Source organism: Antechinus flavipes, chromosome 4 (genome assembly GCF_016432865.1).
Source record: "Antechinus flavipes isolate AdamAnt ecotype Samford, QLD, Australia chromosome 4, AdamAnt_v2, whole genome shotgun sequence".
NCBI lineage: Eukaryota > Metazoa > Chordata > Mammalia > Dasyuromorphia > Dasyuridae > Antechinus > Antechinus flavipes.
In genome coordinates, this window is record NC_067401.1 from 191,716,865 (window position 1) to 191,729,795 (window position 12,931).

Sequence of the window (12,931 nt, forward strand, 5' to 3'; positions counted from 1 at the left end):
TCCTATCCCTTCTCTTTGTTTATTATCTCCAGTTTGTCCTATATCTGTTTTATTTGTAAATGGTTGTTGGCATGTTTTTTCCACCATTAGGCTGTGAGCTCCTTGAGAGCAGGGGCCATCTTTTACCTTTCTTTTTTACCCCTATACATAATACATCGGCACATAATAGGGGCATAAAAAATATTTTTTGACTTCCTGACTGATAAATGACTTGCCCAGTATCCCATAGACAATACTTTTCTTACTCCAAGTCTAGCACTCAGTCCACTAAGCTACATAGCTGCCTCCCAAGTCATAAATCTAAAGGAAAGCAGGGTGTGTGTGTGTGTGTGTGTGTTTATGTGTGTGTTTTTCTTGCTTTTTAAGCCGTTTGACCTGTAGTCAGCTTATTCCTTTTTTTTTTCCTTTGGAGAGTTTTATTGTTATCTTTTGATGTGCTTCTCTAATAATGATACAAAGAGCACCATTGATAGGGAAGACTTCTTGGACAAATTCCATTTCGATTGCTTTATGAAGGCTCAAGGACTTCAAAGCTTAGCTTACATATAGTGGCAAAACTACTGAATGTGGAATAGGGAGACTTGAGTTTGATTTGAGGTTTTGCCATTTTCTGCCTATAAAATCTTGGACAAGTCATTTCCTTTTTTCAGAAGTCATTTTTTTTCCATCTGTAATACGATGGAATCCAGACCTGATGGCCTCTGAAGTTCCTTTCAACCCTAGCATGCCATGTTTTGGGAATGTTAACATTCTTCTTTTTCTCTTCCTTATTCTGTACTTGTTGTCAACAGTCTGATTTATTTCCATAGAGAAAAAAAAATTAGTTGATTAGGGATTTTTCAGCTTTGACACTCATGAGGAGGCAATGATCACTCTTCAGTACTTGTGGTCATTACTAATGACTCCAAGTCCTGACTAGCCCATTCTTATCCACTCTGGAGTCCAAAGCAGAAACCTTTTTGGAGAATAATCATGAGAAATCCCTGCCTGGTCCCTTTAATTAAATTCTTCATGACTCAGCTGTGACTATGCTAATACTGGGTCATTTAGGCCAAATCCTCTAACTTGGGGAAATGGGGTCCTGAGGGAGAGCAAACCCTGGTTTAGTGGTAAAAAAAAAAAAAAAAAAAATCCCAGGACTGGATCAGATAGAAAGTACTTCTTTCATCCATCCCACTGCCTTCTTTAAAAAAATTGATAGCTTTTATGTTATCTTCCTTTCCAGATATATCCCTTATCTACCTAAATATCAGTCCCTCTGTATAAAATAATAGAATGGAATAAAAGACAGAGAAAGCAGTTCATAAGCTAATATAGTAACAGAATTTCAGGTGTTTGTAATAATGTTTTCTACTAATAGTTTACAAAGAAGGGATGGAGAGATACACTTTCACCTCTTATTTTGGGACCAAGTTTGGCCATTATAATTACACAAGGTTTCGTTTTTTGTTGTTGTTGTTCTTTTTGTTTACATTGTTATAGTCATTGTGTGTATTGTTTTCCTGGTTTTGCTTACTTCAACTTTGCATCAGTTTATATAAATCTTCCCATATTTTAATGTATTCCTCCTCTCCATCATTTTTTATGGCACAGGAATGTTCCATTATATTCATGAGCCAACACTTGTTTAGGTTTTCCATAGTTGTTGCGTATCTAACTTTATTTTCCTTTTTTCCCCCCATACAAAAAGTCCTACTGTAAATATTTTGCTATCTGTTGGGGGCTCTTTCTCTCTTTGACCTCTTTGGGGTTATATTTTCAACACCCATTGTCCTTTTCTGTCTTTTCCCTTGCTATGCTGTTCTTGATGTCTTATGCATTATTCTCATCTTTCTTTTGTCTTTCTTTTGCTTTTTTCCCAGCTAACCAACAAGATTGTGTTTGTGGTGAGCTTTGTGGGCAACCGAGGAACCTTTATCAGAGGCTACAAAGCCATGGTGATGGATATGGAGTTTCTTTACCACGTTGGCTACATCCTCACCAGCATTCTAGGCATCTTTGTCCATGAGCTCTTCTACAGCATCCTCGTATGTCTTCTGAAATGATGGTGGATGGGGCAATAGAGGGAGAAGGGGACAGTGCAAAGATGAGTTCTGGGAAGGGAGTTTTGAGAAAGGGAAGAATTGCAAATTGAGAAGTCTGTTGGAGTCCTATTACATAGCCATCACTTTTCTATGCTGGGGACCCTCAGGATTTAGGACTGGATTTCTCAAGGTCACATTTAACAAAGCATAGACTATCTGATTATTTCTCCTGTCCAGTGTTCCTGAAAAATGAATATCAAAAAAAAAAAAAGATTCTTTGGATTAGGACCAGCTAGTCCAGGCTTTGCTGCCCATTAGGTTAAATGAACCTTGCTTTAATCCAATGCACTATCTTATTAAAGCAACTTCAGACTTATTCCAAAGGGGTAGTCCTACATGGGAAGAGTGTGTTTGTTTTGCCAGATTGAAACAGTTCTTCCAGTCTGATGCTTCTCCCTCTTCCAGCTCTTTGACCTGATCTATCGTGAGGAGACCTTGTTCAACGTGATCAAGAGTGTGACCCGAAATGGGCGCTCCATCTTGCTCACTGCCCTGCTCGCCCTCATCCTTGTCTACCTCTTTTCCATTGTTGGCTTCTTATTCCTCAAGGATGATTTTATCCTTGAGGTGGACCGGCTGCCCGATAACAAGTCCAAAGGTCTTTTCCTGTTCCCATCCCGTTTCCTTTAGCTGTACTACTCCTAATTGTCCCCTTTCTTTCAGTACCTTGTAAATTCCTTGATTTGGGGCAAAGCCCTAGTCATTCCATCCTAGGTATACTGCTCATGGTTGCAAATCCAAATGTAGAAAAGGGTATAGGACTAAAGCAAGTGTTCTTAATTTGGGGTCCATGAACTTTTTTTTCAAAGAATATTTTGAAAATCTTCTTTCAACATAATTGGTTTCCTTTATAATCTTATGTTTTTATTTTTTGAGCAGTATTCTGAAAAAGAATCCACAGGTTATATCAGATGGCTGAAGGGGTCCATAACAGAAAAAAGACCAAGGACTACTGTAGCATTAGAGACTGATGGTCCTGTGTCTGGCCTTTAGCCACTGTCTAATCTTGGTCAAATCACTGACATTCTCTGGGTCTATTTCTCCACCTATTGGTCCCATGGGAAAAAGATACCTTGCTCCAGGCAGCTGTTGAAGGCTGGAATGGAATGAGAGTTCTCAGATTTCCATGATCTTTAAACAGAGGCAACTTTCCTGTGGTTCTTGGTTCTCTGACATCTGAAAGGCTATCTGAGGTCTCTGACTCTTACCTTATTCTCCTTTCTGTTTAGGAAAGGATAGAAGGAGGTCAGACGTATCCTCTCCCTGCTGATTAATACCTATGATGGACCAGCAGATGGAGTATTCATATTCTATCTTTTTGAAACTTTTCCTACCCTCAACCCCCACTTTCCATCAAGGTCTCAGAAGTCCCAGTAACAACAGGGAGTATCCCCCTAGGAAGGGGGCCAAAGGGACTTTTAGAATGTCAGGATCAGCAGACACAGGGGATGCTGCATGTGTGAACCACCATCATCTCTCTCTTCTCCAGCCAGCCCCCTGGGAATGCCTCACAGTCCTACAGCATTCATGGGTACATGCAGTGGAGACAAGATCAGTTGTTCCTCTGGCATCACAGTGTCTGAAATTCAGGAAGGTAAAAGGAGTGTGACTTTGTGGAGACCAAATGTAATTGGGCCAAGGTGGTATGGAGTTTGGGGATGGGTTGGGGGTTGGTGCTTGGGAACACTGGGGTAGTAGATGGGGGAAGAAAGGGGAATAAGCATTTATTAAGTGACTGCATTGTGCCAGGCACTGTGTGCTAAGTTTTTACAAATATTATTTTATTATATTATAGTCACCCTGGGAAATAGATGCGGTTATTATTTTCATTTATATAAGAAGAAAATAAGGTAGATGTTAAGTCGTCCAGTTAGTTAAGTCCTATTTATAGTAGGACTTTTTGTATGGGGGAAAAAAGGAGTTGTTGAACTAGCAAGTGAACTCAAGTCTTTCTGACTCCAGTTCCAGCACTGGAGCTAAATTGAGTTAGAATTTGATTTCAGATACCTACTAGCTGTGTGACTCTGGGCAAATCATTTAACCTGAGTCCCAGTTTCTTCATCTGTAAAATTGGAATAATCATAATTCATAGGGTTTTTTGTGAGGCTTTGGAGAACACATACATACATACATACATACATACATATATATAATCACTTTATAAACCTTAAGTGTTATATACATGTATGAGCTATTTTCAGCTTCTATCTGCCTCCCCCACCGCCAATTGACTCAGAACCACAGAATATAGGAATCTTTACCTGAGGGATCATTGAATCTGCTGCCTCCTTTTATGGGCTGCTGGGCTCCTGAGCATACAATTCAATTGTGATTACAGAGGATGATGATGAAGATAGCACAGAGCGAGCCTGTGACACACTGCTGATGTGCATAGTTACCGTCATGAACCACGGACTTCGAAATGGTGGGGGTGTAGGTGACATTCTGCGAAAGCCATCCAAAGATGTGAGTCATTTTCCTTCCTCCTCTCCTGCTAGCCTTCACCAGGGCAATCATACTGTCTTCTGGTCCAATTGCTCTCTGGATTACCATTCCTTAAGAGAGGATGCTATGCCTATGGGTTTCTCATTAGTCCTCCAATCTTATGTCTAATGGAGTGAATCTTGCTTTCTTTTTAAAAAATAATTTTTATTGATACTTTTTGTTGTAACATCATCTTATGTTTCCCAGTGTATTCCTTTGCTCATCCCCTTCCAGAGAGCGATCCCTCGAATTTTTAAAAGAGAAGGAAGAAAGAAAAGAATAAAGGATCAAACATAAAAAGAAACATAGAAGGAAAGAAAGAAAAAAGGAAAAAGATAAAACATTTCCACAAAACTAATCAACATAAAAAAAATTCTGAGGTCATATACATTATTGCACACCCATCTGAGGGACAACCCATGATCCCTCATTTCTGCAAAGAACCAGGAGGAGTGCTTTCTCATCTCTTTATTTTGGGACCAAGCTTAGTCATTATACCTTCATAACATTCAGTTTCATTTATTTTATTACTCTTTCCATTTATGTTGGAGTAGTCCTTGTGTGAATGTTTTCCTGTCCTATTTAATTCACTTTGCATCAGTTGATATAAACTTTTCCTTGCTCCTTTGTATTCGTCATAGTCATCCTTTTTTTCAACCTGTAAATAACTCCATTCCTTTCATGGAACATAATCTGTTTAGGATTCATCAGATTCTGGATATCCAGTTTATTTCTAGTTCTTTGCTACCATGAGAAGTACTGCAATGAATCCTTTGGTGTTTATGGGGTCATTTTTCTTTTCTTTTCTTTTCTTTTTTTTTTTTTGTCTATTGACTTCCCTGTTGAATTCATCTAATGTCCCCAAGGGAAGGTCTCATTGGCATTGGTACAACTTCTCTCTACCTTTGTCCTGCAAGGGCTGAAAGGAAAGCTTTTAATAAGCCAAATTTACTAATACTTGGGGTAGATGTGAAATAGGGGTCTTTCAGTAGGAGGATAGATGACTTTGCTTAGATAGATTTGTCTCAAAAGTGAAACTGTCCCTATCAGATATGGAACATTGGAACAGGCAAGATGTAGAAAAATTGAGTTAAATCTTCATTATGTAGTCTGATGTGTAATGAATTCAGAGATATTATAAATAACCAGCTTTATGTGTAAGTAAAAAAAAAAAAAAATCACCTCACACCAAAATGGGAATATTTTGGATAACCTGCTGTTTTAAATTATGCAAAACCTACTCCTTTATATTAATGAAGAGAAATTAATGGCTGCTTGACCATTATCACCCCAGGGATATGTCCCTCAGCATTTATCACAGTCTGTGGAGTCCCAACAACATGGACTGCAACCTGGCTGGCTTCTAATAGCTAGAGCAGCAGGTCTTAAGAGATCAAGCCTGAATTTTAATTGCTTTTGGACTCTGGGCCTATTGGGCTGTTATTTTGCTAGCTGACACCCTGGTGCAAGCCCTTATTATCTTTTGCCCAGACTATTGTAATAACCTTTTGACTGGTCTTCCTACATCCCTCCCAATCTATCCTCTATTGAGTTGCCAGGAAGATCTTCCTAAAGTGCTGATCTGACCATGTTACACACACCCACCCCTTTCCCCCCACCCCTCACACACATTCTCATTCCCTATTTTAGTGGCTCCCTATTATTTCCAAGATCAAATATAAAATCTTATTTGTTTTTTAAAGCCCGATACAATCTGACTCTCTTACCTTTCCAAGTTTTTTAATCTTTACTTCCTTCCACATATGTTACATCAGCACTATCCATGCTATTCCTTGTACTACACACTCTCATCTCCTGGTAACAGTTCCATAACTCTGTAAAACAAAACTGATTTTGAATTTGGCCTCAGATAACTACTAGCTGTATGATGCTAGGCAGATCACTTAACTTCTCTGGGATCCAGTTTCCTCATCTGTAAAATAGGGGTAATCATAATTCATACAATTGTTGTTTTGTGGATGGATATATATATGTATTACTCTGTAAACTATAATGACATATACATGTGAACTATTATCAACAGCTCTTTACCCCTAGTTTCTGATTTGGCTGTTACTCCTGTCTCAAATACTTTCTTTGGCTGGTCCCTTCTCTCTGAGATTACTTCTCATTATTGTACATATATTATATAGACAAATGGCTATTTATATGTTGTCCTTTCTATTTGAATGTTAACTCCTTGACGGTTGGGAGTGTTTTTGCCTTTACTGTGTGTCTCTAGCTTTTAGGACAGAGTAAGAGTTTAATAAATGGGTTGTCCGCTGACTGGCTGACAAACTATTTGGGAGGCAATGATTGATAACCTTTTAGAAATGAGGAGGAAACTGAGGGAGGCCACTGCCAAGTGAAAATTAGAGATATAACCAGAACTAGAACAAGTTCGAGATCCTTGTCTTGAACTATTGCTTAAATTCTGCTACCATCCAGAAATTTATCCTTTAAAACTCCCTCCTCTTCCCAATCTTCAAATCCCCCAAATTTTATGCCTCTTGGATATTTGCCACCATTTTGAATTCAGAGCTCTCTAGGTTTCCGGATTTGGGCACTTTGTCCCACTGTATCAGTTTAGCATGTAACATCCTTAGTTTCTGGTATTTGAAGGTCCTGATGATGGGGGCTTCTGACCTTTGTCTCTCTTCTTCCACTCCACCATCATTTCCCTGCAGGAATCCCTGTTTCCTGCACGAGTGGTCTATGACCTCTTGTTCTTTTTCATCGTCATCATCATTGTGCTGAACCTCATCTTTGGGGTAATCATTGATACCTTTGCTGACCTGAGGAGTGAGAAGCAGAAGAAGGAGGAAATCCTGAAGACCACATGCTTCATCTGTGGTGAGAAGGCATTTTCTTTTCTGGAATGCCTCAGGGCCAGCTGGAATGGAAGAAACCCTATCATTCTGGTTTAGAATATTAGAATCTTGGGGAAGGGTGGGGCAGGAATCCTGTCCAAGTTTTGGTGTTTTGGCTTGCCCATTTAGGAATTAAGGGAAAATACATTTGACAGTTGCTTTGAGATGGGGGACATTATAAACATGCAAAAGCCTAAAATCTCAGAATCAGAGATTTCAAGCTGGAAAAGACCTTAGAGGCCATCTGCTCCAACCTTCTTTTACTGAGGACTAGAAGAATCAAATGACTTGTCTAAGATCACATAGATAGTTCAGAATTTGAACCCAAGTCCTCCTCTTCCAAAGTCAGTGCTCTTTTCCTACATGACTGTCTTCTTCTGGCTACTAAGACTGAATTCACTCCTGTTTCATTCAACTTTTAAATTCTACTTTAGAGGGTTCACGCTCCAGATGCTTAGGTATTTATTTCAGAAGAGACTACAGCCTATAGCAAGGTTAGATTGCTTTAGTTTTGAGCAAAGCAGCTCGGACTTTCAATAGACATGACCTGAATATCTCTTGGAGGTCCTTCAGATAGGTTTTATTGCCTTAGACCATTTAGATGGCTGCAGCGTGATTACTAACCACCTCATCAAAGGACAAGAAATTCCCCCTCTTTCCCACATGCCTTTTCTGAAATGCCCCATGGCAGCCTGTGGGAGGAGAGGAATAAAAGGGATGATAGTATCTTTTTTCTTCCCTCCTTCTCTCCCTCCCTTCTCTCATCTCTTTCCAATTTCAGGTCTGGAGAGGGACAAATTTGACAACAAGACTGTGTCCTTTGAAGAACATATCAAGTATGAACACAACATGTGGAATTACTTATATTTCATTGTGCTAGTACGAGTGAAGAACAAAACAGACTATACTGGCCCTGAGAGCTACGTAGCTCAAATGATTAAGGTGTGGAGGAGGGCATGGGTGGGGTGGGGGGTAAGGAGCCAACTTGAAGTGAGGGGAATCAGGGACCTTGGAAAGCATTGACTGCTATGCTCCATTTGCCTGGTCTTTTCTGCTATGTGTACACATCTGTTCCTAAGCTTTGTCTCCACTTCTGAGCCAGAATGAGAGCCCCAGCCCATTCAAATGTCTTTGGAATCCCAGGTATTTTTGCCACAAGGTCTCTGTAGGCCTCGAGGTCTGGCTTCATTAATTTAATAGGGAGAAATTTTATATCTATTTGAAGTACTGAGCTGCAAAGGAAATCATCCCTCACTTCCCTTGCAGAATGTTAGTAAATAGGAATGAGGGAGGAGTAATGGGCTCTGACATCTGCAGACATTGTACAGAAGGCTAGCAGGGGAGCTGCAGTAGCATCTGGAGAAATAAATCCTCATGGATGAAAATGCTACCAACTGTTGACTCTTGGTTCCTGCTGCTGGAGCTAGGCTCGGACTCTGGAATCAGGTTTCAATAATTATCCTAAGTTAAAGTGCTCAAATGGTGAGAAGAACACACAGGATCCTTGGGAATGAGCTGACCGGGTGGATTTCAGATCCCAAAAGTCTGGTTTAAAGGCAAGACTTAACATTGATTAGCAGGGGTAGGAATGGTATGTGTGCACATGTGCATGTGTACCTTCCAAAAGAGAGATTTTGAACAGTTTCTTATGATAGCCCAGATGCCCCCAAGCTTATAAATGAACAAGAGAACCAGAATGTTATATTCTTAATCCTCAGGAAAGGTATAAAACAGTTGGCAGTTGGCAATAGAGAAACAGTGATTCTGCACAGATTGAAATTTTACATTTATCTGAAAGGTCATCTTGCTTCTACCCATCTTCTCCTTCTCTAAGGATGGCAATTCATTAATTCCCATGGGAAAGATATTCAACATTTTTGTTGAAGAAGCCTTTCCTTTCAACCTTTGCTGGGCTGCAGGCTGCATAAAATTAGTGAGGGTAGAGGTGGTGCAGTCGGCAAAGGTCTTCAGAAATCAGTTTAAAAGCTTTACCATAACCATAGTGCTTCGGTCCTTAATGACAAAACCAGCCATGCCAGGAAGGACCTGGGTTGATAGGAACAATTATTAGGCCTATTCATCCTGGCCAGTGACTTTGTAGGACTATTAGTACAAACTTTCTTTTTTAGGATCCCTTTCAACTTAGTTTCCCCTTCCATCTCCTCCCCTCACTCCCAAATCTTATTGACTTCCTATTGCATATTCTCTATTTCAGAACAAAAATCTGGATTGGTTCCCTCGAATGCGAGCCATGTCACTGGTCAGCAATGAAGGTGAAGGAGAACAGAATGAGATACGGAGCCTGCAGGACAAACTCAACTCCACCATGAAGTTGGTGTCTCATCTCACCTCACAGCTTAATGAACTCAAAGAACAGGTTAGAAATTTCCTTTGTTTCCGTCTCCCCTTTTCACCCTCTCCAGACGTTGGGAAACCTCAGAACAGGCTCTGAAGATTCAGAACCAGCCTCACAAATTAAGTCTCTAGGCTTTCACTAGTGCTCAAATCTTTGCCTCTTCAGTCCCAATCCATGCAGATAACACTCCTTGTCCATCTTCTTATCAATTGAACTGATTCCCCTTAATTTTAGTGCTTATAATTCTGTTAATTATTTACAAATTATCCTGGATAGAGCTTATTTGTAAACAGTTTACATGCTGACTCCTCCATTAGATTCCTTAAGAATAAGGATTGTAATCTGCCTTTCTTGTATCCTTAGTACTCCAATGCAGTACCTAACTTTTAGTAGTTATATTTATAACTAATGTTTATTGGTTGACCAATATATGACTGTCCTATCACCTTACTTCAAAAGTACATAGTATTTATTTGACCAGGTATAACCCTTGGCAGAACTGTTAACTGGGGACTGTATTGTGATGTAGGCATTCTTCCTGTTAATGCTTATCCTACAGTCCCCAGCTTTTAAACTGTAGGTTATGATCCTATATGGGGTCTCATAACTGAATGTAGGGATTGCAAAATTATGGTTTATCATCAGCAAATGTTTGATTTGTTTATCTATTTCATATACCTATATATCTAGAGTATACATATAAATTTCTTAGGAGAAAATGTGTTGTGAGTGGAAAAACTTTAAGAAGTTCTGTTGTATTCCATCCATCCATCCATCCATCCATATATATAAGTATATGTGTATAGATAGATTGGTTAGGGTTGTTCTGGCAGGTAGGTATTAACCTGGCAAAGATTATTTGCATTTTAAAACAGAACCATAATAAGAGCTGCTCTCTTCAAAGAAGGGCTTCACTGTCTCTCTTTCTCTCTGGGAGTATATATAAATCAAAGATCTTCAAGTCTGCCTATTTAGAAGAAGGGCATTTAGCTGATGACATCTTTTCATATACCTGGGTACCTCTAGATACTGAGCATAAGCTGATATACCTAGCTATATAAAAGTTGTGATTTGTGACCAACTAGCTTAAAGGAAAGAGGGCAATCCTCCCTCAGGGATCTGGGGTTTAGTAACCTCCCAATCTTTCTGAAAGTCCAAGAGGAACGGGCAGGAGGCATCACTTGTCCAGCATTAACAGAGACAAACATCAAAGAGCTAGTTCTTTTAGCAGAGGCTCATGGAGCAAGGAGCACAGGGAAACAGCCTGATGGAAACTGAATACTCTTAATTTCAGATGACAGAGCAAAGAAAACGCAGACAGCGTATGGGCTTTGTGGATGTTCAGAACTGCATGAGTCGCTGAAACTGCCCTCCTCCACAAGAAGAATTGAAGAGGAAGAGTGTTTCTTATTGGAAAGACCATTACTGCCCTGGCTTTCTCTGCTTCCTACTAGTGGAATGGCCCCATCAGAGTCAACCCTTTGGGCCAAGATTCAAATTCAGCACTGGCTCTCACTGTCAGAGATTCCAGATGGAAGAAGCTTTGACCAGCAGCAGGGGGAGAGATTCCTGGCTGACAGTCCAGTGGCAGATTCTGGGGGTGAAGCTGTGGAAAGCCAGTTGGAGTCAGTTTACCTTACTGCCTTAGAAGAAGATAAAGCACTTATTGAGCTTTATCCCTTAAAATACAATAGCTTTTAAAAATTTATTTTTATTCCTCAACATGGGTGATTAGGAATGGGTCATTCTCTTTATCTCCAGGCACTACATTTTGGTAGCTACATGCCTTAGGGGGAGGTAGCATGAATATGTTATTATTAACTTTAGGGCTTCATTATTTAACTTATTCCAAGTATGCCATTCTGACTCAGACCTGCCCACTCAGTTGTCTCAAATCTACCATAGACCTCAACATTTTTCTCTGGAATACTGAATCCTGGGGCAATCACAAGCAAGCAGGCCCCCTACCCCACCCATCAAATATTCACAATGTGAGTAAGTGACCTATGGATGACAAGTTTTTGCTCTTATTATCTAGTCCCCTTTGATATCCTTGGAAGAGATTGTCTCCTGGTTTACAGTAGAAAATGACAGTTCTCTGAGGTTTTCTGAGAAGGGCTGGTTTGTACTGAGTGACTTCTCTTTCCATTCCCCTTTCTTTCTGGTGTGGTGTTTCACAGAATTCTTGAGAACTAATTTGTTAATTGCTTTAAATAAATTAACAGAAGTCAAATCTTTATGTTAAAATTAGGATTCTTACACTTATCAAAGTTTAATAGGATTAAAATGGCTATTCAGAAAGGGGGAAAAAAAAAGGCATGTTCAGACATTTTTCTATTTGGTCAAACACTTATGCTAGGAACTACTGGAGAGGTCCAACTTAAAAACAATGCAGCTGCTTTGCCAAAGACCTCGTGGTCATTTCAGATTCTTATGGGGAGATAGAATAGGAAAGAACTTTAGAGATCATAGAGATCATCTAACTTAGACAACTAATTTTTATAAAGAAACTGAAGTTCATAGAGGGTTTCATACTAGTAACACTAGTAATAAACAGCAAAGCTGGTACTCAAATCCAGATCCTGACTCCTAAGTTGATGCCTCTTTCCTTGTACTACGTTCCTGCCTACATAAAATTATGCTACATGCTTCCTGATCTCATTGTGCTCTTGACAGAAGGCAAAAGTAAAGGATTTTGGGGGCTGGGGAGATGAAAAGGGTACACATACATACATATTTATGTTATGTACATAATACATGAATATATACACACACACAAATCTACTGCACCACTGCAGTCACTGATCTGAATGAAGCAATGGTAAAATTTTACTTTTTCACCCATGTCTAGTTGATCTTGCTGAGAAACAAATCTTTGGTCTTTACTTGGGCTAAATTATTCCCCAAATTTTTGAGAATTAGGCCTAAGTTCTGCTAGAGCCCATCATATGTTGCCTCTTTCATTATCAGCCTATTTTCAGCTTCTTCACTTTAGCTGCCACAAAAAAACAAAGTGGGAAAGTTTTTTCCAGGAGACAGAAAACCAAACATTTATGAGATGGGGACTCCTAGGGCAGTACAGGAAACACACTTTTCCAAGGCTCCCTTATCAAGATCAGCTTACTTGAGTTTGGGGT

The 12,931-nt window shown here is 39.6% G+C and overlaps 1 protein-coding gene across 2 annotated transcripts in view; it reads left to right on the forward strand.

Annotated features, from left to right (window-relative positions):
• The window catches only part of ITPR3 (inositol 1,4,5-trisphosphate receptor type 3), a 117,685-nt gene extending 105,235 nt beyond the window's left edge, over positions 1 to 12,450 (forward strand). Inside the window, exons 51-58 of one of the 2 annotated variants that reach the window (XM_051996406.1) lie at positions 1,863 to 2,027; positions 2,490 to 2,682; positions 3,574 to 3,678; positions 4,423 to 4,550; positions 7,256 to 7,421; positions 8,220 to 8,380; positions 9,654 to 9,815; positions 11,089 to 12,450. In XM_051996406.1, the coding sequence (XP_051852366.1) occupies positions 1,863 to 2,027; positions 2,490 to 2,682; positions 3,574 to 3,678; positions 4,423 to 4,550; positions 7,256 to 7,421; positions 8,220 to 8,380; positions 9,654 to 9,815; positions 11,089 to 11,157 (1,149 nt within the window). In that variant the 3' untranslated portion in view covers positions 11,158 to 12,450. The other variant, XM_051996407.1, reaches the window with a different exon arrangement.
• Positions 12,451 to 12,931: the final 481 nt, after the last annotated feature.